Source organism: Octodon degus, unplaced genomic scaffold (genome assembly GCF_000260255.1).
Source record: "Octodon degus isolate 3935 unplaced genomic scaffold, OctDeg1.0 scaffold00032, whole genome shotgun sequence".
NCBI lineage: Eukaryota > Metazoa > Chordata > Mammalia > Rodentia > Octodontidae > Octodon > Octodon degus.
The window spans coordinates 3,703,396-3,730,035 of record NW_004524608.1 but is presented as its reverse complement, the minus strand read 5'-3'; the positions used below and the strand labels follow the sequence as shown (position 1 = coordinate 3,730,035).

Sequence of the window (26,640 nt, the reverse complement as noted above, 5' to 3'; positions counted from 1 at the left end):
CCCCTGATAAAGTTTTAAAAGATTCAAGAAGCAATTTAGGTGTTGATAATGGAAGGGCTATCTGGCTTAGTATGACATACACTTTTTTTTTTTTTTTTTTTCAGAACTGGTGATTGAACTCAGGCCCTTGCGCTTGCCAGGGAAGCTCTTATTCCACTGAGCCATCTCCCCAGCCCAGAAATAATGGAAACTTTGTTTTTTGTTTTGTTTTTTTTTAGTGCTTTCCAGGCAGGCACTTAGACTGCTGAACTCTTTCCCCAGCCCGGCATGTTTTACTTTGGCCTTTTGCTTGTCCTTTTTCTTTCTTCAACCTCCCCTGCCCCTTTTGTGGTGGTTTTGTTTCTTGGGTTCTTTCTATGTAGCCCAGCCTGGCCTTAAACTCGCCGTGTAGCCCAGGCTCATCTTGAACTCAAGGCAATGTTCCTGTTTCAGCTTCCCAAGTGCTGGGATTACAAGTGTGCTCCATGCTACCCATCCGTGGTCTCATCTTTCTGCTTGCCTTTTCCTTTATTACTACTGCTTTTTCCTTTTACGTCTTAATTTTGCCATACTCTGCCAAAATAAAACTTCTTAGTGTAATCAGTATTTAGTATTCAAATTGCTGTTTTTGCACTTTTTAAATTTTATTAATACATTTTAGATATACATAGTAGCAGTCATCATAGTGAATTTGTACTTGTACATGATATATTTTGCTTTTTTCCTTTTCCCCTCCTCCGTTCAGCCCTTTTCCTCCCTTTTATTTACAAAAGCTTTGTTTCCATTTTTTTCCTTCTATTTTTTCCTAACCCTCTTTCCTTTCCCCCTTTCTGTGTTCCCCTTCTCATTTGAACACTTTCTTCCCATTTCCCAATCAAAATGATTTTGATTATTCTATTTTTTTTTTTTTTTTTTTTAAGACAGGGTCATACTGTGCATTTCAGGCTGGCCTTCAACTCACTGTATCGTCTGTACTGACCTTAAATTCACAACCATCTTCCTGCCTCAGCTTCTCAAGCACTAGGTTTTTTTTTGGGGGGGGGGGTTTGGGCAGAACCGGGGATTGAACTCAGGCCCTTATGCTTGCCAGGCAAGCACTTATTCTGTTGAGCTATCTCCCTGGCCCCTCAAGTGCTAGGATTGTAGGGTTTTTTTCATCTGGTTTTCTAAGAGAAGGTCTTGTATAAACTAGGCTACCCTTGAGTGAAAGTCATCTTCCTATCTCAGCTTTCTGAGGTTAGAATTAGAGGTGTGCACCACCATGCCCAGCAAGCAGGATGTTTTAGAAATATTTTACTAGCTAGACGTGGTATCGTGCACCTGTAATCCTAGCACTCAGGAGACTGAGGCAGAAAGATTGCGAGTTCGAGGCTAGCCTGGTCTACACAGTGAGTTCAGGGCTAGCCTAGAACACGTAATGAAGGCTGGGGAGACAGCTCAGTGGTCTAAGTGCCTGCCTGGCAAGCACAAGGACACTAGTTTGGTGCCCAGAACTACATGCCATGCCGGCCTCCAGATGTCAGGTGCTCTGTACCAGCCTCCAAAACCAGGCATGGTGGCGCACACTTGGGTTCCCAGTGCTGGGGAGACTGATACAGGAGGATCACTATGAGTCTGGACTGCATAGTGAGACTCTGTACCAAAAAAATTAATTTTGTTGTTGTTGTTTTGTTTTGCGGAACCGGGGATTGAACTCAGGCCCTTGCGCTTGCCAGGCAAGTGTTTATTCTACTGAGCTATTTCCCTGGCCCCTCAAAAAAATTAATTGTAAAAAAAAGATGAGAAGACATAATGAGGCCCTGTTTCAAAAAAACCAAAACAACCCACAAACATTAACACTTATTCTGATGTTGCCAGTCATGCAGAAGACCCAGTACTATTATGGACTACTGGACTATTTTGGAATATTTTGCTGAGTTCACACATCTATAATATTTATATGACGAAACTAAACAAAAAGGATACAGATAAATGACCATTTTGTATCTGTGTATTCAAAATGGTTAGGATAGATATACAGTTACATTCTCTTAATTCACTGAATAGAGGGATTTGTTCTAATAGTGTTTGTAAATAGGTTATCATGTCTGCATCCGGTACAGCCACCACTAGGAAGACAGTATGCAATGTGTTAATTATTGAAACTGTCCTACTAATTTGATTTGAAACTATCTCATTGCTATTTGTTTCTGATTAAAATTATGGGGAAAAAAAAAAAAAGAGAAAGCGTGGTAGAAAGCACAGCTAGAACAGGGAACAAGGTCTGGAGCCCAGCAATTTCAGAGATGCCTTTTGAGGTCTGCACAGTCCTATGGATAACCCACTACGACTACTGGACTATATTGGATTATTTTGCTGAATTCACACACCTACAATATTTAAATGGCAATGGAATACCCATCTCTGACAAAACTTAATGAATAAAGGGGATATAAATGAAGGACCATTTTGTATCTGTATACATGAAATCACGAAATAGGAGAGATATACAGCTATTTTATCTTAATGAGAATTAAGATTTGTACTAATAGTGTTTGGACAGGATATCATGTCTGCATCTTGTACTATGAATAACTCTGAAGACAACAATATACAATGTATTAATGTAACTGTCCTACTAACCTGTTTTTTTTTTTTTTTTACGTTTTTTAATTTAGTGTGTGTGTGTGTGGCCAGCTCAGCTCACCAGGGGGTGGGGCTGGCTGGCATGTGGTGCTGGGGGATTGAACCGCGATCCCTGTGCTTTGCTAAGTTTGTTCTAAGTAGGTGCTTTAGGCCACTGAGCCATCTCTCCAGCCCACTAACCTGTTTTGAAACTGTCTCATTACTCTTTGTTTCTCAATAAAATAATTTTAAAAATTGAATAAAAGTATATATTAAGATAAAAAACTATTAACACTTAATCATACATATCAGTGGGGTTCAGTATAATATTTCTGTACATGCATACTTATCAAAACCAGCCTCCCTTTACTCCCACAACCTCTGCTAGCCCTATTCTAGATACAGTTCCATTGTTTTTAGTTTTCACATATGAAAGAACATGTGGTATTTGTCTTTTATTTTTATTAGTACCTGTTTGTAGTACATAATGATTACATTCATCATGGTGAATTGGCACATGTGCATAGCACATTCTAATTCTTTTTCTGTTCCCCTCCCTCCATACCTGACTTTCTGTGTCTGGCTTACTTTTTCTTAACATAATGTCCTTTAGTTCTATCCATGTTACTATAAATGACAGTGTTTCTTTTTTTTTTTTTTTTTTTTTTTTGGTAGAACCAGGGATTGAACTCAGACCCTTGCGCTTGGTAGGGAAGCACTTATTCTACTGAGCCATCTCTCCAGCCCCTCTGTTTCTTTTTTTTTTTAAGAGAAAAAGTGGGTTGGAGAGATGGCTCAGTAGAATAAGCACTTGCCTGGCAAGCATGAGTGCCTGAGTTCAATCCTCGGTTCCACGAAAAAAAAAGTTTTACAACAAGATAATAGAGTAACCGTGGTTAATACATTGCATATTGCACATTTTCAGTGCTATTACCTCAGTTCCTTTCCTCCCCCTTGTAATTCCCAGTTTATTTCAAACTTCCTGCCCATGCAGTTGACTACAGTTACTGATTCTACCATCCAAAGTGTGGTTGAGGGGCTGGTGAGATGGCTCAGTGGTCTAAAGCACCTACTCAGAACAAGCTAAGCCAAGCAAAGTACAGAGACCGCGGTTCAATCCCCCAGCACCACATGCCAGCCAGCCCCGCCCCCTGGTGGGCTGAGCTGGCCACACACACACACATAAATAAATAAAATCAAAGTGTGGTTGAAGTCTTTAGAGGCAGTGTTGAGAGCCACGGTTTAGGGTTAAATCTCTTGGAGTGTGGTGATCCAATCAGAGCTGTTGATTTGCTTGCCTGTCTTTTCCTTTCCTCCTTTTCCCACATCCTAGGGTTGCTTTCTTTTTGAATAGTTTCTTCCTGGAGGTTTTCCCACTATGCGGTCCAGTCTGGCCTTGGATTCGCTGTGTAGCCCAGGCTAGCCTCAAACACAGCAGACCTCCTTCCTCAGCCTCCCAAGAACTATAAATGCGGTACCACACACAGCCTGCTTACATTGATTAGTTGGTATTCTACAAGAAAGAGCTATTCTTTTTTAAGACAGAACTAGAGACATAGGTTTGCATTTTTTTCCAGAAACATGTACTTCCTAAGTTGTGTTATAACACACTCTGTTCTCGCTCTTGTCCAGAAGCTGGAAAGGTGTATGAGCATTGTAACATCGATGACGACTGGTGTCTCTGAAAGAGAAGCCAATGATGCCCTCAATGCCTACGTAAGTGTCACTCTCATCATGTCTGTTTCTATGTTTGGGAAATCTCCATGCTACACCTAGAAAGATGGGAACTGGGGGGTGATGGTCATATCTTGCCTCCCTGGTCCAGGTCTCCCCACTCTTCCTTTTTTTCTGTGTAGACAACTTTAAAACAACTCAGTTTGGTAGTAGTTTTTTTCTTTGTCATATATTTTAACTTTTATTTCCATCAACCTGTTTAGGTGAAATGATTTTTTTTTTAAATTTAATTTTATTTTATTTTATTTATTTATTTATTTTTTTTAGAAATTTATTATCACACAGTTTTTGAAGACTATTTATTTATTTTATTTGTTATTTGTGTGTGTGTGGCCAGCTCAGCCCACCAGGGGGCGGGGCTGGCTGGCATGTGGTGCTGGGGGATCGAACTGCGGTCCCTGTGCTTTGCTAAGCTTGTTCTAAGTAGGTGCTTTAGACCACTGAGCCATCTCTCCAGCCCTGCTAAGCTTGTTCTAAGTAGGTGCTTTAGACCACTGAGCCATCTCTCCAGCCCTGCTAAGCTTGTTCTAAGTAGGTGCTTTAGACCACTGAGCCATCTCACCAGCCCTGAAATGATTTTTAAATACTACATGTAAAGGAGTAATTGTTCAGAGTATTATCTGCTTATTACTATATGTTACTCTTTTTTTGGTACTGGGAATCGAACTCAGGACCTTACACTTGCCAGGCAGGTGCTGTGCCCTTGAGCTGTAGCCCCAGCCCTACAATGTTATTCTTATTCTGTCTTCACTTTAGAAGCTTTAGAGATTGAGTGCCTGGCCCACAATAATAGCTTGACAGGTATGCTTATTATTTCATGATTGGCTCTTTTCACCTTCCTGTCTATGAATGGCTATTGAGGTCTGATAGAACACGGAGGAGTGTTTTTTTAAAATTTTGGTTTTTCTATCAGAAACAGTATAAATTCTGTGAATATAAATTCAAGTAAATATGAAAATGTAAAAATCAACAAGAGGTTCTTTTGCTCTTCCAGCTTTGTCTTACACCAAGTATATTATCTCTCTTTTCTTTTTTTTGGTGATACTGAGGATTGAACCTAGGGCCTATATGTATCCAATAGCCCTTTTTATTTTTATGTAGTACAGGGTCTACAGGGTCTCACTACACAGATTGGACTCTTAGTGATCCTTCTGTGTTCAGTCTCCCAAGCACCAGGATTACAGGCACGCACCACCACGCCCAGTCTTAGTCACCATCTCAGTGTGCCCTGGGGGGTGAGGCTGACACAGCACACCATCACAGCACACCAGGGATAGAACCCCAGTCCCTGTGTCTGCCTAAATAGACACTTTAATCTGCTGAGCTATCTGACTGGCTCCATCTTTTGTTTTTTGAGACAAAGTCTTCCTGAGTTGCCCAGGCTAGCCTGGAACTTGTGATACTCCTGCCTCAGCTTCCTAGGTAACTTTAATTACATATGAACATCACCTGTGCACCGTGCCCAACTCTCCCATCATCTCTTTTTGTTGTCTTTTAAAAGAAGGAAATTATCAAGATTTCCTCTTCTTCTCTTCTCTTCTTCCTCTTTTTGCTCTCCTCCTCCTCCTCCTCTTCTTCCCCCCCCCCCACAAGAGTGGAACTTGCCAGGCAGGTGATGTGCCACTGAGCTATATCCCCAGTAGAATCATAAAAATTTAAGAGTTTGTGAGTGTAGGGTGCATACCCATAGTCCCTGTACTTCGAAGGCTGAGGTAGGATGATTGCTACAAATTTAAGGCCAGCCTTGACAACATAGTGAGTTTAAGACCAGCTTGAACTACACAATGAGACATTGAGACCCTGTCTCAAAAAACCGTAAAGATTAAGAGTTGAGGGGCTGGCGAGATGGCTCAGTGGTCTAAAGCACCTACATGGAACAAGCTTGGCAAAGCACAGGGACCATGGTTTGATCCCCCAGCACCACATGCCAGCCAGCCTCACCCCCTGGTGGGCTGAGCTGGCCACACACACACACACACAATAAATAAATAAATGTTTAAAAAAAAAAATAAAGGAGAAAAAAAAAAAAAAGATTAAGAGTTGACTTTTGGGTAAGATTAAGAGTGTAACTTTTGTGGATAACTATCCAAGCATCTGTGAGGCACTGACGGCTATCCTAGCATACGTGAGGTACTGGGATACTGAGTACCCCAGAGCACAAGTAAAGGAAAAAAGGAAGGAAACATTGCGTGTGTCCCATTGCATGTTAGGAGTACCATTTTTCTGGGAGAAGCTGCTTTAATTTACTACTTAAAACAACTAGTTTCTTTCCCTCTCTCATTCCAGGTATGCAAAGGCCCCCCTCAGCACGAGGAAGTCTGCCTAGGCCTCTTCACTCTTGTCCTCACTGAACCTGCCCAAGCCCAGAAGGTGAGACACCTGCTGTGGACCCACAAGCTCCTCAGATGGGATCTGGGAACGTGGTGCGACTTACCATTAACTAGAGTCCTTGTCAGACCGAATCATATTCTCCAAATGTAATTTTAACTCCCATTTTACTGTCTATGAACTGATTAACTGTGGCTAAAGTCTTTTCTATCCTCAGATTCTGGAGCTAAAAGGTAAGTAAAGGCAGCTGTGAAAGTGAAAAAGTGCTTGCAGATTTAAGTTTTGGGTATATGAGGTGAGGGAAAGAACAGCTGTACCAGGGCTGTGAGTGCTTTTTTCCCAAAGAACATGACCTCTGCTTTGTAGGTTCTGCCGCTGGCAGGTGAATAATAGAAAGCAGGCTTAAAATTGCAGCAGGTACATTAAGATTAGATGCAGTTGTTACAGTAGAAGAGATTAAGAGAATATTGGAGTCTGCCTGGCCAGAAACCTGCTACAGTTCTTACACACCGAAGAGACCGGAATGGTCTTAAGTGGGTCTTTCCTGGAAGTGAGGCAGTAGACAGGATGGTCTCTGAAATTTTTTTGTAAAAATGTAGTAAAATTAAGTTCTGTGTCCTTCGTGTGTTGCCAGGGTGATTTAACATTTGTGTCTGGAATCTGGCTTCAAATAAATGACAGAACAAAAGAAGAGCTCTGAGTTGGGAACGCTCAGTGTTTTCCCTGAATAAAGGGAGTATGCAAAGAGGTAGCTGTGCTCTGTGCCTAGTAATCTATCGTGCTGTATGTGGAAGAAATCTTATTTAATCCCCCAACATGATATGCATTTGATGGCCTCCCCACCCCAACTACTCTCAGTTTACCTATGAGGTAATTTGGAGGTGAGAGATGTCCTTGTTTGTCCAGGGAAAACCCAAAGAAGCTCATTCCCAGCTATAAGGTCAGGACCCTTGAAACCCTCTGATCCTCTCTCGTAGCTGCAGTACTCGAATTAACCTCTGGGGCAGGATTTATGGGCACGGGAACCCAGTGTGTTTCAATTTCTCTGGTACCAGCTGGGATAAGTTTGAGGGGAAGGAGGGTGGTGGGACAGCAAATACTCACAAATCTTGGTTTTTCAAAGAGAGCCCACACAATTGGGAATTTGTCAAGTAAGTTGCTTTTATCTTTACACTGAATAAATGGTCAAGATCCCTGAAAACCTTTCTGTCCGACATCTTGACGGGCCTGCGGTGGTTGCCGCTGCTCTCTGGGCTCCGCGATGCCGCCCAAAGACAACAAGAAGAAAAAAGATGCCAGAAAGTCGGCCAAGAAAGACAAAGACCCAGTGAACAAATCTGGGGGCAAGGCCAAAAAGAAGAAGTGGTCCAAAGGCAAAGTTCGGGACAAGCTCAACAATTTGGTTCTGTTTGATGACAAACTCTGTCAGGAAGTTCCCAACTATAAACTCATAACGCCTGCTGTGGTCTCTGAGAGACGGAAGATCCGTGGATCACTGGCCAGAGCAGCCCTTCAGGAGCTCCTTAGTAAAGGGCTTATCAAGTTGGTTTCAAAGCACAGAGCTCAAGTTATTTATACCAAAAATACCAAGGGTGGAGATGCCCCTGCCGCTGATGAAGATGCATGATGAATAGGTTCAAACAGGTGTATGTTTGGAAAAAATAAAATTTTATTATTATTAAAAAAAAAAAAAAAAAAATCCCTGAAAACCAGTGTCAGTTTGATAGTATGAAACAGTAGTATTATCCCACTGATTTAAAATAAATTGTTGAAACTGGGAATACAGCTCAGCAGTAGCAGTGCCTGCCTGGTAAGCACAGGGTCCTGAGTTCAGTACCCAGTACCAAAAACAAAACAAAAATAAAAATAAATTGTTGTCAAAGATAACGGTGAGTGGGTAGGGATTAGGGCTTAATTTTCTCTCTTTGTGTATGTGTGTGTTGCTAGAGATTGAACCTGGAGGGCTTTTCTACTGAACACACTCTCCTTTTGATTTTCCTTTTTTTTTTTTTTTATTTTAGGGAAGGGTCTATAGGGTGTTCAAGATCTCACTACTAGATTGGACTTGTAGTGATCCACCTGTTTACAACCTCCCAAGAACTGGGATTACAGGCACGCGCCACCACACCCAGTCTCAATCGCTATCTCAGTGTACCTGGGCGCAGGGCCAGCACAGCAGGCCTGGGGATTGAACCCCTGGCCCCTGTGCCTGCTTGCAGGTGTTTTAATCCACTGAGCTATTTGGCCTATCCTGTCTCTTCCCCTTTTGAGACAGAGTCACAGTGAGTTGCCCAGGCTGGGCTAAAATTTGTGATCCTCCTGCCTTAGCCTCCCAGACTTCTGGATTATAGGCATGAATGACCGAGTCTGGCTTCTCACGTAGAGTTTAAGATACCACAGTTAAAATCTCATTCAAGAGTGGGGGAGATAGCTCAGTAGAATAAGCACTTCCCTGGCAAGTGCAAGGGCCATAGTTCAATCCCTGGTTCCGCCAAAAACAAAAAAACCCTCATTTAAGAGCTATGGCTATAACTTAGTGGTAGAGCATTTGCTGAGTATGTGTACAGCCCTGAGTCCATCCCCAACACCAAAATCAAAACCAAATCTTAGTCATTTTGTAGCACATTAGTCTCACCTGCAGAAAATGTTTGTTTCAGGTTAGATCTAAATCAGCCAGAGCCCGAGTAAATCTCAGTGAAGGGGCCCGGTGTGTGGTATTTCCAGCTCTTTGCCTGTTTGGCAGAGAGGCCACTGGGCTTTGCACTGTAAATTCTTGTTTTGTCATGAGTTTGGCTGTCTAGACCCAGCAAAGCCTCCAACACACATTTTTTGCATTGTGACAGCCATGTGAGAACAGCCCAGGCTCTGTAAGGAGGGAAAACACCTCACTTTGGATCTCATAACTGACTGATAGTTATACAAGATTTCTGCTCCTGTGCTGAAAGTTTCCAAGTGAATCCCTACTTCTGAGCCTCTTAGACTGAGTACCCAGGTTAGCCCTCTTCAGGGAATTAGGAAGACACAATTTTAGCTGAGTATGGAGTAACTCATTTGAAGACCTTTGAGCTGGGTCCGACTGTGTATGAATTAGTGATGCATTTAGAGCTTCGATCCTTCTCACTGAAAAGACTAACACACATTCCCAGTTGATTAGCTCTGCTTTTGTTTTTTTGTTTTTTTCTTTTCTTTTTGTACCGGGGCTCAAACTTGGGACCTTGTGCTTGCTCAGGCAGGCACCTACATCGCTGAGTTATATTCCTGGCAAAAGTATTTCCTAAAGGTTTATTTGGAGTTAATTGTTAAATCCCCAGATGGAGTTAAGATTCAGTTATTCCCCAAAAATAGAAACAGAGCTTTTGTATATGGGGAGGAGAGGAGTTCAAGGGAAGGTGGGGGAATGGGTTTAAAAAAAAAAAAGTTACATCATATACAGGCACAAATTCTCTGTGATGCACATGATCATTACATACATCTAAAATGTAGCAATAAAATCTGATTGAAGAGGAAAAAAAAAATTCTGTTGGCCCGCGCATCCACCATCCTGCTTGGCACAGTTGTAACTTCTTGATTTGCATCTGCCCTCTTGGCAGCTGTCATGAATGTTTGTTTGTTTGTTTGTTTGTTTTAAGTTACTTAGTTCCTATTTGGTGCCTGAGATAAATAGCTGGAGCAGGCCGGTCTGGGAAAATGTGGTGAGGTGGAGGCTAAGCTTGAATTTTAATCTGTGCAGACCCTTGAGTCAGTAGGCCAAGGTAACTGGAAGGGTCCTCACAGAAGTGACATAGTCTCTCCCTCACAGAGGTCAACAACCCAGGCCCAGGCATTCTTGGCATAGGTGTTTCATCCTGCAGACAGCTCTGAAAAAAGATACAGTGCTGAGGGCCTAGGCTGGACCATCACTGCAGACATCCTCATTTACCCACTGAGGTCTGCTCCTGTGACATTAACTGTACTTGGGCATTAAGCGAGGAATTGTAGGTAGTACATTACATTATCCAGCACAAAGAAATAGTCAGAGGAAACTCCAACTTAATGACTGTGTTTATTTGAATAACTCTGACATGCGGATGTCTAAAGCATAATGGAACATAAAACTATAGCCCTGGGCTGGGAATATAGCTCAGCAGCACAGCACCTGGAATGAAACAAACACTACAGTGCTGCACTGCACAGTATAATCAGCAGTGATCACAGCTCTGCATAAACAAGGTAGACATTAAGGCTCCATAAACGATGCACAGAACTGTACAAGTCCGAGCAGTGGGTCGTAAGTCTAAACAGTGCACGTTGTAAGTCCAATTGACTATCGACTAGGTAGGTCATTACTTGAGGAATATCTGTACTTTTAGGTCCAGACAGATGTGCTATCTCAGTATTGCCTGTCATCCCTCCACCCCGTGTGTGTGTGTGTGTGTGTGTGTGTGTGTGTGTGTGTGTGTGTGTGTTTGAGACAGTGTCTCTCTGTGCAGTTCAGGCTGGTCTTGAGCTCACTTTGTAGCCCAGGCTGATCTCAAACTTAAAACGATCCTCCTACCTCAGTGTGTGTCACCATGTGTAGCCTCTTCACCCTTCTTTTCTTCGACCCTTTTGTGTCTTTTCTGGTCCTTGCTGAGTTTTTTCTGTCATCTGTTTCTTGCCTAAGCCAGTCAACAAGCTGACACAGGGGTTAGTAAGGCAGCTGGCAGCATCGAGAATATGATACCCCTGGTACCCACTGCCATGTGTTTCCAGCAGTTAAGATTGGTGAGAGTCCCAGATGGACCCTGGAATTAGGGACTGTCTCCTGTCTTCATTCGACCTTGTATCTCTTAGGATACTTGTCCTCCTTCTCTGTTCTGGGCCTATTGTATATTTCTGAGATTTCTGCTTTCTTATGAACAGACAAGCTTCATCTGTGTCATTGGCCTGACACAAATTTTCCTTTTGCTCCCTCATCCTGTCTGTCTGTCTGTCTGATAGCTTACCTCTGGGAGTCTGCAAGGTTTAACTATCCAGTTTGCTGACCACATTGGGCCACCCTTAGCTAGCTTGCTTCTTTCTTTCTTTCTTTCTTTCTTTCTTTCTTTCTTTCTTTCTTTCTTATAAGGTCTCACTGTGTAGTTCAGGCTGGCCTTGAACTTACTATGTAGCCCAGGTTGACCTCAAACTTGCATCAGTCCACCTGCCTGAGCCTCTTGAGTGCTAGGATTACAGGCATCCGTAAAGTTCTTTGTTGTTTTACTCTGGATGCCATCCAACTGGACTTCGGAGGTTGTACCTAATTTTTACCCTTTTGGATGAGACCCTGACAGACTAGAACTCAGCAGGCTAGGTTGGCTGCTAATGAGGTCCCCTAAGGTATTTCTCCAGGGGTCTGGTCTCACACAGAGAACAGTGAGGAAAGCCTCTTGGGAAACAAGCAGTGCCTTCCCTCACCTCCCAAGGGTTGTGGACCCCCAAGGACCTTTCCTTCAATAATTGGCAGGGACAAAAGGTATCCCAGAGACAAAGAGACATTAGGATAAGAAAGTTCTATTTTGATTGTGTCCTTTATAAGGCCCTCATCTCTTAGTGTTCCTTTTGCTGCATCATACTGGGCCAAAGCAGGTCAGAGCGCCTCTGGGTTCCTTCTGACTTCTTCAGCCAAACTCATTCGGAGTGACCTTTTACTGGCAGATGAAAAGCAGATGTCCTCCACCTGGTTTTGCTCAGCTTAGGGCATGAAACAGGGTGACACTGCCTAAAAAGGGAGGCAGGGACACAGGGATAGGATGAGGAGATTTGCCCAGCAGATTTTCTTCCCTTGTTTAAGAAGAGATTGGTCTTTTTCCCCACCCTGTGTGAGCAAGGGTAGGTTTGGGGTAGAGAAGTCCATTCTGGAAGTGTCCAGAATGGAAAATGTTTTCCACTGCTGCTTAGTATTCCCTTGGTGGTGTTTAAGAGACAGGAGCAGGAGTTCTACTCTGGGTGAAGTCAGAAGCCTTCTCTTTAATTTAGTGACTACTCACACACCTCACTTTCCGCAGTGTTACCGGGACTTGGCTCTGGTGAGTCGTGACGGCATGAATATTGTCCTGAATAAAATCAACCAGATATTAATGGAGAAGTACCTGAAGTTGCAGGATACCTGCCGTACTCAGGTAAGGCCAAAAGAAAGAAAATTCAGGGGCAGAATATGAGCTTAGTATGCACAAGGCCCAGGGTTTGATCCCCAACACCACCCCAGAAAAGGAAGATCCAGCTCAGTGCAAATGGATCCTCCCAGAGAAGGGAGCAAGATAGGACTTGAGGCCAGTGCACCCCGCCACTGTGTACCGACTTGTATGTGACTGAATCGGCTGCTTACACTCACAGCCCTGCCCCTCATGTTCTCTCCTCTCTTCTGTAGTTGGTGTGGTTGGTTCGGGAACTGGTGAAGAGTGGGGTTCTGGGAGCCGACGGTGTGTGCATGACATTCATGAAGCAGATCGCAGGTGAGTTAGAGATCAAGGAGAAGAGAGCCCAAAGACTGAAGTCTAGGCAGAGAAGAGTGATTCAGACCTAAGGAACTCAGTTCCTGGGTTGCCTGGCTTTCCTTCTGATGTGGACATCTAGCCACGTATGTTACAGGAAGAAGTTAAAAATTCGCTGGGGTTCTTTTGAAGCAGTAAGTCCATCCCACTTCCGGTGCTGAGGACTAAACCCAGTTACATGCTAGGGAAGCACTGTGCCATTAAGCTACATCTTTTGTCCTTACTATATTTTTTTAAATCTTTGAGATAGGATCTCACTGAGTTGTCAAAACTGGCCTCAAACTCGTGATCCTCCTGCCTCAGCCTCTCATATTCCTGGGATTATAGGCAAGTGCTGCCTTGCCCACCTCGTAAAGCAGTAAATTTTGTTTTGTTTTTGTTTTCTTATTTTTCGAGGTAGGGTCCCACTGTGTAGTTCAGGTGGTCTTTGAACTCGGCTTGTAGCCCATTCTGGCCTTGAACTCACAGCAGTACCTCTGCATCAGCTTCCCGAGTGCTGAGATTGCAGGGGTGCACCACCACGCCTGGTTCAAAGCAGTAAATCTTGCCTTGCTTTGTTTTCCTGCCAAACCCAACTCCTGCTAGTATTTTAGGCAGACTTCTCTGAGGTTTGATGGCATACTGGATCACAAAGGTATGGGGAGAGAAACAAGGGCAAATAATGTTCCTATGTCCTTATGTTTCAGAAAAAGTAGATATCTTCCCTGGCTCCACCCTTATGTTTTAAATAAATGCTCCTTAATATTTATGGCATTTGATGGAGCCAGTCCGAGTGACAAACGCTGTTACAGAACAGACCCTGACATTTAGGTTTTATTACCATCTTGGCATTGGTGACATCACTGTGAGCCAGCAAATGTGAAAGAGGCCTGCCTGAGCTACTACTTACTCTTTTCTCAGAATTGCATGTCTTTGTTTAAAAATGAGCCAGCTGCTTGACCTCACCATTTGCCATCGCTACCTTGCCTCTTTTTAGGGCTTCGTATAATGTTCATTCCCTGTTTGGATGTGTATGGCCTATTGTGAGCCCACGCCCAGGACCCAGAACCCCAGATTCTGGAGTCCAGCAATTGCCAGCCACCTGTCTTTTTCAGGCCGTATTTAAGATATCACCCTTGCTTCCAAAGTGTGGGTGTTTCATGTGTCCTTATCTCAGACATTCCTTTTCTAGGGCCAGAGTATTCCCACTCTGACTCCCCCCAGCTGTGGAAAAATAGCTCTGATTTCAGTAAAACTGCAGAATATTTCCTTCCTTTCTCTGGAGGCAGAGGGGGTAGCTTTAAACTGTGACAGAAGAAAAGGTAGTTTATGCAGCGTTTAGGACATGGGCGGACTAGCAGGACAGATAAAGAGATGGATTTGCTCGTTGATGTATTCTGATTCTCTCCCCCCCCCCTTTAAAATCAGGTGGAGATGTGACAGCCAAAAATATCTGGTTGGCAGAAAGTGTTCTGGATATCCTGACAGAGCAGAGGTAGAGTCTACCATGAAGGGTGGGGCAAGAGCCAGGATATGGCTATGAGGGCTGTGAGTATGGGATATGGGGAGGAAAGGATTGTCTGGCCCAGAAAGACTTTCAGTTAGGGAGCAGGAGGCAAGGGGAGGGAAAGACATGTGGCAGTGGTAGGTGGAGGAATGAATGCCGTGGTGTGGCCCAAGGGATGAAGGAGTGGGAAAGAAGGTCCTTGCTAAAATATCTCAGAGCCCAGGAAAAATTTGTTTCATCTGATAAAGGTTTATTTTTGATCCAGAACTCCTTGGAATGTTTATCTTTGGGGGAAGTTGGGGGCAGGGAATGAGCTCAGCACAGTGGGGCTGGGCAGCCAGCCACCCAGGCCTGGCAGGTACCGCTTCTTCTTTCAAGCCTCAGTGCACCATAGGCTCTGTGGCTAGCGCAGGGTCAGGGTGGGTGTGGAGGGAAGGGACGCAGTGCGTCCTCCCAGTCTGCATTTTAGGGCTTGCAGCTTCAGCGATGGAAGAGCTCATGTGGGTTTTCTGCTGAATCTTTCCCTTCATCATCAGATGAAGGCCAGAAATTTTATGAGTGCTGTCTCATATCTGAATTTAGGGGTGAGATCTTTTGGTCCTGTGGCCCCATTCTTTGTATTAATTTCAGAGTCTTTGGGTAGGAATACCACAGTGGTCAGGTAATGGAGTGACCATGTTATCTGCGGTTTGCAAGAATGAACCTTTTGGGGCCGGGGAGATGGCCCAGTGGAATAAGTGCTTCCCTGGCAAGCGCAAGGACCTGAGTTCAATCCCCGGTTCCCCCAAAAAAAAAAAAAAAGAATGAACCTTTTCTCGCTGGGTGTGGTGGTACATGCCCATAATCGCAGGCCTTGGGAAGCTGAGGCAGGAAGATTACTGTGAGTTCAAGGCCAGCCTGAATTACATAGAGAGACCCTGTCTCTTCTTGTAATACAAGGGTGAGAAAAGCCAAGGCTGTGTGCAGTGCTCTGCCTGGCCTGGGCGAGCGCCCTCCAGGTCTGCTGTGCAGTGTGCCACCTAGTGCTGAGGCCGTGCGTGTGCAGCTGCCCTGGCCGGGCACTGTTGCACCTACACGGGAGCGCCTGGCTGGCCTACATCTCTGAGGTCTCTGGTTCTGTGCTGTCCTGGGCCAGGGGGCTCGCTTCTGTTTCTTTTCACTATGCTGTGCCAAGATCCAGATAAGGTCATCACCTTTCCTAGCAATCTGACTAAAAATGTGATTTTTCTCATTTTGTTCCTGGTGCCAGATAGCTCCTGTCCCCACACATTAAAGCTGAAAACTAGTAGCCAGGTAATTGTCCCACCCTTCCCCTACCATCTGAAAACTCATTTTTGGTGAAAGTGAGTACCTTGAATTTTGAACTACATCGTCTTCAGTACTCTTCTTCTCCCCTTCCTCGTGCTTTTCAGGCTAAAATGATAAAATGTATCTAATAGGTGAGGGCCCCCACCCCCACACTTCATGTCCTTGCTTAGTAGTTTCATTCTGTGGAAGGAAAAGGCCAGAGTCTTTTAATTAAGTGGCTTGAACACTTTTCCGGAATCAGGATGTTGCCTGGTTGGATTAATTAAACTCCCTGTTGTCTTCCTCCAGTTCCTTGCCTTCCAGCAGGGCTGCCAAAGCCATTGCAAAGTACTGGCTGGAGGGAGACTGCTCCTGTTTTGGGCAGTAGCATTAGTCTCAGGAATCTCTCCACTGTCTTTCTGTCCCCTTTTAAAGCAGCTGAGAATAAATGCTTTGATTACCCCTGTTTTCTTTAGGGAAATTATAAAACTCCTGGGAAAGTAGACTTTGCCATTTTCTTTCTTTTTTCAGATTATGATTTAGAGCAAGTGACTCATTGTCTCAGGGTGGGGCCAGCAGCGGGAGAGAGAGCCAGGGAAAGGTTTGTGGCATGCTAGGTTGCTAATGATAGGTTTGATGGCAGGGCAAGCACAGTATGTTCTAAGAACTCCAGGTGCTGGAAGTGTCTGGGCCTTTCCTAGAGGGCTTTGCACTGCACTTAGAACTATTGATCTCCGATACTTTTCCCCATAGGAGAGGGGCTATGGCTTGTCTCTGTCCCTAATAGTTCATACACTGCTTGGTACACAGTGGACATCAGTAAATGTTTGAATGAGTTAGATCAAAGTTATTTTATTAGAAGCTAGATAAGGAATTAAATGGTTAAGAAAAGATTGCTTTCATTTGGCACCTGTGTTTTTGGGTACCTGATAGAGAAAATTAGTAAGTTATGTTATGCTAGCTGGTTAATAGCTTGAGATAGATAATATAGCCTGAGCAAGTAAGCAAAAAAATAGAAAAGAGCCTCTTCCCAGTGTCTGATCATCAGACATTTGCGAGACCCTGCGCTACGTCCAGGGAGATGGGTTAGATGGGCAGTGGCTCTAGGAAGGGTGCAGGTGTGACGTCTTCTCTCCTGCAGGGAGTGGGTGCTGAAGAGCAGCATCCTCATTGCCATGGCTGTCTACACGTACCTCCGCCTCATCGTGGACCACCATGGGACCGCCCAGCTCCAGGCCCTGCGGCAGAAGGAAGTCGACTTCTGCATCTCACTGCTTCGGGAGCGGGTGAGGGAGCAAGGCAGAACCATGCAAGGGAAATGAGCCCTGGGATGGGAGTCCCCTGTAGGTTTTGAGTGCCTGGGCTTGTGATGCCTAGTGCCTGGAGTTTCCATTGCCTTTAGGAGATGAGCAGGGGAATCAGAGTGTAGAAGCCCTACTTCCTAGAGTGGTACCTCTCGTGCTGGCATCCTGGGGATTTTTCTGATCAGTTTTTTTTGTTTGTTTGTTTGTTTGTTTTTTTGAGACAGAGTCTCACTGTGCAGTTATGGCTGGCCTTGAACTCACTGTGTAGCCCAGGCTAGCCTCAAACTTGGGGTGATCCTCCTTCCTCAGACTCCTGAAAGTTGGGGTTACAGGTGTGCACCACCACATCCAGCCTTTGGTCAATTTCGAGAACACTGTTGTACTATGAACATGGGTTGTCTTTGTGTGCTTACTGCTACATTGTTCCCCAGTGTGTCCACCTGAATAATTGCCATGCCAAGTGACGTTAGGAGTTGTCTGCTATCAGACTTCCCAAGAGTGATAATCCTAGAGCTATGCTAATATGGTAGTTCCTGGTCACAGTGGGTAATTTAAATTAAAATCAGTATCAGATAAAACTTAAAATTCAGTTCTTTTAGGGCCAGCCAAATAGCTCAGTGGATTAAACGCTTGCAGGGGTTTCATCCTTAGGCCTGCCATGCCAGCCTGCCCCCGGGGCGTGCTGAGATTACAATTGAGACTGGGTGCACATGCTGCACGCCTGTAATCCCAGCTCTTGGGAGGCTGTAAACAGGCAGATCACTACAGTCCGATGCAATAGTGAGACCCTAAACACCCTGTAGACCCTTCCCTAAAATAAAATAATAATAAAATTCAGTTTTTTAGTTGCATGAACAACATGTCACTAGTGGTTATTATTTGGACTGCACAGAAATAAATCACTTCTGTCACCAAGAAATATTCTGTTGGACAGAATGAGTTTGGGATAGTGTGTCATGGCTTGGCTTGCTGCTCCCATCATTTTGGAATTTTTTTTTTATTTAATAATTATTACTATTTTGTTTGTCATTCTGGAATTTTAATATCCCTTAAACTGAACCAAAACCTTCTGGGCTGAGAGAGTAGAGGATTAATGTGAAAGCCATCAGGACTAAAGCACTTCTCAATAAGATCTCATCCTTGATATTAGCCCCGCCCCACATTCATATGTTCCCTAAACAGCTAGGAGCCAATCCCTTGCTTCCAGAAGAAACTGTATAGTCCCTTCCACCCTCTTTCCTTCCCTCCCTAGAACATGTTGTTCCTTTGTACTTCCTTCAAAAGGTAAACAATCCATGTTTTTACTCTTTCCTGTCTCTCTCTCTTATTCCTCCCCCAATTAAGTTTATGGAATGTTTGATGATTGGCCGAGATCTCGTAAGACTACTTCAGAATGTTGCTAGGATACCAGAATTTGAACTGCTTTGGAAAGATATTATCCATAATCCTCAGACCTTGAGTCCTCAGTTCACAGGTAAGTGCCTAGATACCCTGTCCTTGAAGGGTGACAGGTCAGCATTTATGTCTTCAGTGAATCAAGAAGACAGAGTTTGGTTGAGTAGGAAAGCCTTGGGCAGTCAGAGGACGCTCAAGACAGTAGGGTGTGCCAGCTACTGCTGGAAATGGAAATGGCAGAGGCATTAAACTGTTCATCAGGTTCCAGCCCCACTGGCAGACTCAAGCTGTCATTTCTCCTAAAAGTGAGAGAGAACTCTGAGCCATCCTCTTCTTTCCTGGTAGTTTCTTGGCTCAGGAGATGAGCTCATGACCAGTGTCCAGCCTGTCTGGATCTGGAAGAGTCAGAGGTCAACTCATGAGACTGAGTCAGCAGTGGGGCTGGAATTAATACATGAGAGATGGCTCAGTCCTGGAAGCAAACCTGTGTCCTAGCTCCAGGGATGCAATGTAGCCTAAATCCTACTTAATAGGGCTGGCCAAATAGCTCAGTGGATTAAATTGCCTGCAAGCAGGTGCAGGGGCCAGAGGTTCGATCCGTGGGCTGTGCCAGCCCTGCCCCCAGGGGCATACTGAGACAGCAGTGAGACTGGGCATGGTAGTGCGCACCTGTAATCCCAGCTCTTGGGAGCTGGAGATCACTACCAGTCCCATCTAGTAGTGAGACCCTAAACACCCTATAGACCCTTCCCTAAAATACAAAAAGAAAAAAAAATCCTGCTTATGAGAAAAAGTCTCCATGTGGCTCCCCTGACAAGGTTTTTCCGGTCCTTTTCCCTTTCCCAGGGTTTTGCAGTGATCTGGACAGTAGCCATAGCTTTGTATCCTCCCCACTTCTAGCGCGTGCATGCACACGAGTATACATGCAGTTGTCCATGTGGGAACAGAGGAAAGAAGAAAGCACTGGTGCTACCTGATGATTACACTACTCGTTTGAACATGGATTGAGTTAACACATTTAGTGCTCAAAACATAAGATGGGATTTGACTTCCCACACTCACAGATAAACTGAAGTTCAAAGAGATTAAGTAATTTGCTCCAAACTACACAGCTAGTAAGTGATAGACATAGTTTTTATGACTCCAGAGTTGGTTATACTATATCACATCGATCACAGGCTCTAGTGGTGGGGCTATCAGGAGGAGAAAGAGAGGCTAGGGTTTCCCATGTTTTCCCCTTAGCTTTCCCATCTGCTGCCCACTACAATAATGTAGAGGGAGTGAGCTGAAGAAAGGAATTAATGTGCCTGGGATGTGGTTAGCTGCAGGAGGACATGCAGACACTAGCTGGAATGTCCTCATGTAACCCCACACTAGAGCTTTTGTGGCCTTTTCTTAGAATTCTCCCATGAGCAAGACCACTGTTAGTAGTGCCTGGTTCCAGCTCCCATCTGCCTTCTATTCTTTATGATCTTCAGGCTGTTCTCCTTTCTCTTCCCTTCAATACTTGGTTCAGGTATCCTACAACTTCTTCAATCAAGAACATCTCGAAAATTCCTAGCATGTCGTCTAACACCAGACATGGAAACTAAGCTCCTCTTCATGACATCCCGGGTAAGCTGGCCTATTGCAGTGGGAAGAGGCATTGTTGTTGTGAGTTGCGCTTCTTGGTTCTGTTTGCAGACTTGTTACCTCTTGAGGTAGAGTGCTGAGGAGTGGAGGTCTCTAACTCTGGGTGCAAGCCACTTTCCCTTGTTCACTCTGTGTCTACACTTTGTGTACTGTGCTAAGAATTAGGGTACATTGCTGAATAAACGAGATGCAATCCAGCCATGGTGGTGCGCACCTATACTCCTAGCACTCTGGAGGCTGAGGCAGGAGGACTGCTGCAAGTTCCAAGGCCAGCCTGGGCTATAAAGTGAGTTCAAGGCCAGTCTGAACTGCGTAATGAGGCTCTCAAGACAACAAAACAAAGACATCCAAGATGACACTTTCAGCCTATCTGAAGGAGCCATTCTAATAGTTGCATACAAATAGTATTTAGAAGTATGAGGTCTGCTATGACAGGGTAGAGTGCTTGGTTATAGAATGCTTGCCTAGGGTATGTGGGCCCTGGGTTCAGTTACTAGTCCTCCTGGGTGTGTGTGCATGCCTGTAATCCCAACACTCCGGGGGCTGAGAAAGGACATTGCTGTGAGTTCAAGGCCAACCAGGGCTACAAAGTGAGTTTGAGGAGAGCCTGAACTGCATAGTGAAACCCTGTATCAAAAAAGAAAGAAAAAACAAATCAATCCCTAATACTGCAAAATAAGTATATAGGTAGAAAATGTACGGCTCCAGGGGAAGCTATTAGAGAAGTCTAGCTATTAGAGAATCTGAAAAGCAGCTTTCAAATTTCCCAGGTCACTCAAGTCTGAAGACCTGTGCTGTGAGAGCCATGCAGCGTGGTGCACGCCTCTAATCTCAGCACTTGGAAGTGAGGCCAGAGGATTGCTTGCTGCAAGTTCGAAGCCAGCCTGAACTACACAGCAAGACCCTGTCTCAAAAAACAAATCAAATAGGGCTGAGGAGATAGCTCAGTAGAATTAAGCATTTGCCTGGCAAGCCCAAGGTCCTGCGTTCAATCCCTGGTACCACAAAAAGAAAAAAAAAAAGCCAACCAGATAAAAGACCTATGTTGTGTCAGTGGTAGACAGTAGCCATTGTTGTAATTTAAGTTTAAGTTAGTTCAAATTAGGTAAAACTTGAAACTTAGTGTCTCAGTCACTATAGCTACATTTCAAGTACTGAATAGCCACCATCATTGCAGAAAGTTCTGTTGACCAATGTGGTCTAGATGATGCATTTTTCTGATTTTTGTTTACCTTTTTGTGTTGTGTTGTTTTGTTTTGTTTTTTGCTGGTTTTTTAAGACAGGGTCTGACATCTCTGTAAGTTCAGGCTAGATTTAAACTCACTACGTATCTCCTCAGCTGGGCTCAAACTCAGCAGTCCTGCCTCAGCCTCTTTAGTGCTGGGATTGCAGACAGGGGCCAACATGACTGGCTATTTTGATGTCTTTTGATAGGGGAATAGCTTCTCCTCCTTGTTTAATGTTGCTGTGGTGATCTTTGGGGACCTGTTTGGGGGAGAACTTGCCACAGGAGGTTTGGAGAGTATGCCTTGCGTAAGGGCCCCATTAGGTCCCTCTGCATCCCGAAGAACTCAGTCCTGCACAAGGAGCAGGTTGGGCTTTTGTTCTCCAGGAACGCTCTTTGCTGTTGCCCAGTGACTAAGAAGATCAGATTGTGTGCATGACCAGAGAGTCAAGCAGTGCGAGAGCGAGGAGCCACCTAGACCACGGTTAAGTAAATGCATAGGAACTGAAGTTACCCCGTGCATATCATCAGACCACAGTGCGATGAAATTGGAAATCATGGCAAAAGAAACCACTGGAACTTCATAAATACATGGAAATTAAATAGCTGTCTCCTAAACAAGCAATGGGTCACAGATGAAATTAAAGAAATTAGACGGCTTGTACCATTAAATGGTAGTGATAGTATAACATACCAGAACTTAGGTGACAATGAAATCAATCCTAAGAGGGAAATTTATAGTAATGAATACTCCTATCGGGAACAGAGCAAGCACAGATAATTTAGGGGCCAGCGAGATAGCTCAGTAGAATAAGTGTTTGCCTCACAAGTACAGGGTCCTGAGTTCAATCCCTGGTACCGCAAAATAAATAAATTATTAATAATAAACCTCAAACTTATAGGAACAAAAGAGCAGACCAAGCCAAAAGCTTGTACAAGGAAGGAAATTATAAAGATCAGAGCAGAAATTAATGCATTGGAAACTAAGAAAACAATACAAAGAATCAATGAATCAAAGAGTTGGTTCTTTGAACAATCTAATAAAATCAAAACCCTTATCCATCCTTATCAAAACAAAGAAAGAGACTGCAGATATAGCTCAACAGTATAGTGCCTACCAGGTCCTGAGTTCGATTGCTGAAACCAAAAAAAGAAAGAAAGGACTCAGATCCACGCATGCACTTAGGAATGAAAAGTATGAAATCACAAGATGGAAGATGCAGAAGTGGACAGATTCCTAGATACACATGAATTACCAACACTGAATCAGGAAATAAGAACCATAAATAAACAGCATCAATCAATGAAATCAAAGATGTAATTAAAAACCTAACAACAAAGGAAATCCCAGGCCCTGACAGATGATGCTGAATTCTACAAGAAATTTAGAAAAGATGTAACACCACTACTTCTCAACTTTTTAATAAAACTGAAAGAGAAGCAATAATCCCAGATTCATTCCTGGAAGCAATCATTACCCCAATACCAAAACCAGAGAAGGATCCAACTAAGAAAGGGAAATACAGGCCACGCTCCCTAATGAACATAGAGTTAAAAATTTCAGTAAGACATTAGTAGAGCTGGGGATGTAGCTCAGTGGCACAGCACCTGCCAGGCAAGTGCAGTCCTGAGTTTGATTCCCAATACCAGAGGAAATAAAAAAAGGATACTGGCAAACAATACAACAAATCATCAAGATTGTACACCATGACTGAGTAGGATTCATGCCAAGGATCCAGGGATGGTTCAGCATACATAAGTCGGTAAACATAATATACTTTTAACATAGCCACAGACAAAAATCATATGATCATCTCACTAAATGCAGAAAGACCTTTTGACAAAGTCCAACACCCATTCATGATAAAAGCCCTACAGAAAATTGGAATAAATGGTCTTTATCTCAATCAGATAAAAGCTGTCTGTGACAAACCAACAGCCAATGTTATGGTAAATGGACAAAAACTGAAAGCTTTGATTCTAAAATTAGGAGTAAAACAAGTATATCCACTGTCCCAACCCTTATTCAACATAGTCCTGCAAGCTTTAAGAGCAATTAGAGAAGAAAATGAAATAAAAGGAATTATGATAAGAAAGGAAGAAGTTAAATAATCATTATTTGTGGGTGACATACTCTACATAGAAGACCCCAAAAAACTCCACTAATAAGCTGCAAGATATAATAAGCAAATTCAGTAGTGTAACTATATACAAAGACACAGCCTTCCTGTACACAAATAATGAACTCACTGTGAGAAAGTACTTCTACAATAGTATTCAAAAAAATGAACTACTTAAGAATCAATCTATTGGGCTGGAGAAATGGCTCAGTGGTCTAAAGCACCTACTTGGAACAAGCTTGGCAAAGCACAGGGACCACGGTTCAGTCCCCAAGCACCACATGCCAGCCAGCCGCGCCCCCTGGTGGGCTGAGCTGGTCACACACATACACACACACAATAAATGTTAAAATTAAAAAAAAAAAATTATAAATAAATTCTAAAAAAAAAAAAAAAGAATCTATTGAAGAATGTAAAAGGTTTATACACTGAAAACTACAATAGTGTCGGGTGTGGTGGCACATGCCTGTAATTCCTGAACTCAAGAAGCTGAGGCAGGAGGATCATTGTGAATTCAAGACCAGCCTGGGCTACAAAGTGAGCTCAAAGCCATCCTGAACTCCATAGTGAGACCCTGTCTCAAAAAAAAAAAAAAAAAAAAAGAAAAGAAAACTACCGAACTCTGAAAAAGGAGGGGCTGGGGACATAGCTCAGAAGAATAAGCACAAGGGCCCGAGTTCAATCCCTGGTTCTGCCAAAAAAAGAAAAAGAAAAAGGAGATTGAAGAGGATATCAGAAAATGTAAGATATTTCTTCTCTTGGGTAATAAGAACCAATGTAGTGAAAATAGCCAACTTGTAGAACTATTATATAGATTTAATGCAATTTTAATCAAAATTCCAATAGCATATGCCACAGAACTAAAGAAAACAATCTTAAAATTCATCTGGAACCAGAAGAGACCTAGAGGACAAAAAGCAACAAAGGCATGGGCATCCTAGTCCCTGACTTGAAATTATACTCTAAAGCTAATGTGACTTACAAGTACCATAAGTTTGGATAGCTTATTTTGAATAAAGACCTGATCAAAAGAGACAGTAAAAAAATAAAATAAAATAAAGCTAATGTGATAAAAACAGCATGGTACTGGCAAATAAACAGACTCAAAAATCAGTGGAACAGATTAAAAGATTGAGAAACAATTCCAGACATACTCAGCTACCTTCTCTTTCTTTGACAAAGGTACCAAGCACACTGGAATAAAGATAGCGTCTCTAGTAAATGGTGACAGAAAAACTGGCTCTGCTCATGCTGAAGATAAAAATTGGACCCATGTCTTTCACTATGCACTAAACTGAATTCGAAATGGATCAGAGATCTGAAGATTGATTGATCTTTTTGAGACAAGGTCTCACTATACATTTTAGACTGGCCTTGAGCTCACTTTCTGGCCCAGCCCAGCCTAGCCTGGCATCGAACTTGTAATGATCCTCCTGCCTTAGCCTGCCAAGTGCTGGGCATGCATGCACCACCACACTCAGCCAAAGATCTAAATATTAAAACAGAAACATTAAATCTGCTGAAAGGCAGAATAGGTAAAACTCTTGAAGACATTGGTATAAGCAAGACTTTATGAATGAAAACCTCGATCACATAAGAACTATCATAAAAAATAGGATCTTATTTTTTTTTTTTTTTTGTGGTACCAAAGGTCGCACTCAGAACCCTGTACTTGCCAGGCAAGTGCTTATTCTACTGAGCTATCTCTCCAACCCCCCGGATCTCATCTTATTAAAAAGCTTTTGCACAGCAAGAGAAATAACTGACAGAGTGAAGAGATAACCCACAATGTGGAAAAAAATGTTTACCAGTTCCTTTCTCAGACAAAGGCTTACTATTGAAAATAAATAGCTCAAAAAAAAAGCCTCCTAAATTAAACACCCAATCCAAAAAATGAGTGTCTAAGATTAATACATATTTCTCAAGTGAAGAAATACAGCAAATAAATATATGAAAAACTGTTCAACATCACTGGTCATTCAAGAGATAAATTTTTTAGAAAAAGAGATGCGAATTAAAACATTCTGTTTCACTCTGGAAAATGAAGCTATTGTCAAGAAATTAACCAATAACAAATGCTTGAGGGGCTATAGGGAAAAAAACCCTTCTTCACTATTGGTAGGGATGTAGACTATTGGAACCACTGGAAATCAGTATGGAGACTCCTCAAAAAACTAGGACTGGAGGTTCAATTTGACTCATATATTGCCCTTCTGGGAAAGTTAAAAACATTGTATCACAATGATAATGTTGTACCTCAGAGATATATGTGCACCCATGTTTATGAAAGTACAGTCTGTAATAGCTAGGTCTTGGAAACAACTGAAATACCCATCAACCAAGGAATGGATAAAAACGTGTGGTCTTTTTATACAATAGAGTACCAGTTAGCCATAAGGATAAACTTGAGACTTCTTTTTTTTTGCGGAACCAGGGATTAAACTCAGGCCCTCGCGCTTGCCAGGGAAGCACTTATTCTGCTGAGCCATCTCACCAGCCCGAGACTTCTGTAGGTAAATGGATGCAACTTAAGACCATATTCATGAGCGAAATAGTGTACGCATATTGTCTCCTTAGTGTGAGAAGTTGAAAGAGTAAATAAGACTCAAAATGAACAATAGATATTGTAAAATGGGAAGAAACTGTTCATAAAGAATACACACACACACACAATAAGAGAGTTACACTACATATTTGTCTTCATTAAAAACAAAGATTTGGAGAAGGCAGCCACAGCGGTGGCACACTGCAAGCGGGGCAATGGCCTCATCAAGGTGAACGGGCACCCCCTGGAGATGATTGAGCCGCGCACGCTGCAATATAAGTTACTGGAGCCTGTTCTGCTTCTGGGCAAGGAGCGGTTTGCTGGTGTTGACATCCGTGTCCGTGTGAAGGGTGGTGGTCATGTTGCCCAGATTTATGCTATCCGTCAGTCCATCTCCAAAGCCCTGGTGGCCTATTACCAGAAATATGTTGATGAGGCTTCCAAGAAAGAGATCAAAGATATTCTCATCCAGTACGGCCGGACCCTGTTGGTAGCTGACCCTCGACGCTG

At 43.3% G+C, this 26,640-nt stretch overlaps 2 protein-coding genes and 1 pseudogene across 3 annotated transcripts in view; all 3 read left to right on the top strand.

The window, feature by feature from the left end:
* Ints3 (integrator complex subunit 3) overlaps positions 1 to 26,640 on the top strand; it is a 49,568-nt gene that overhangs the window by 7,628 nt on the left and 15,300 nt on the right. For both annotated transcript variants that reach the window (XM_004629835.2, XM_023713623.1), the window contains exons 2-9: positions 4,216 to 4,299; positions 6,604 to 6,687; positions 12,651 to 12,764; positions 13,013 to 13,097; positions 14,544 to 14,610; positions 17,051 to 17,195; positions 18,558 to 18,687; positions 20,125 to 20,222. In XM_004629835.2, the coding sequence (XP_004629892.1) occupies positions 4,216 to 4,299; positions 6,604 to 6,687; positions 12,651 to 12,764; positions 13,013 to 13,097; positions 14,544 to 14,610; positions 17,051 to 17,195; positions 18,558 to 18,687; positions 20,125 to 20,222 (807 nt within the window). The remainder of the gene's footprint in view (positions 1 to 4,215; positions 4,300 to 6,603; positions 6,688 to 12,650; positions 12,765 to 13,012; positions 13,098 to 14,543; positions 14,611 to 17,050; positions 17,196 to 18,557; positions 18,688 to 20,124; positions 20,223 to 26,640) is intronic.
* Positions 7,892 to 8,273, top strand: LOC101587540 (annotated as a pseudogene).
* LOC111816427 (40S ribosomal protein S16-like) overlaps positions 22,642 to 26,640 on the top strand; it is a 4,778-nt gene continuing 779 nt past the window's right edge. The window contains exons 1-2 of the mRNA XM_023713782.1: positions 22,642 to 22,660; positions 26,301 to 26,636. Of these exons, the coding sequence (XP_023569550.1) occupies positions 22,642 to 22,660; positions 26,301 to 26,636 (355 nt within the window). The remainder of the gene's footprint in view (positions 22,661 to 26,300; positions 26,637 to 26,640) is intronic.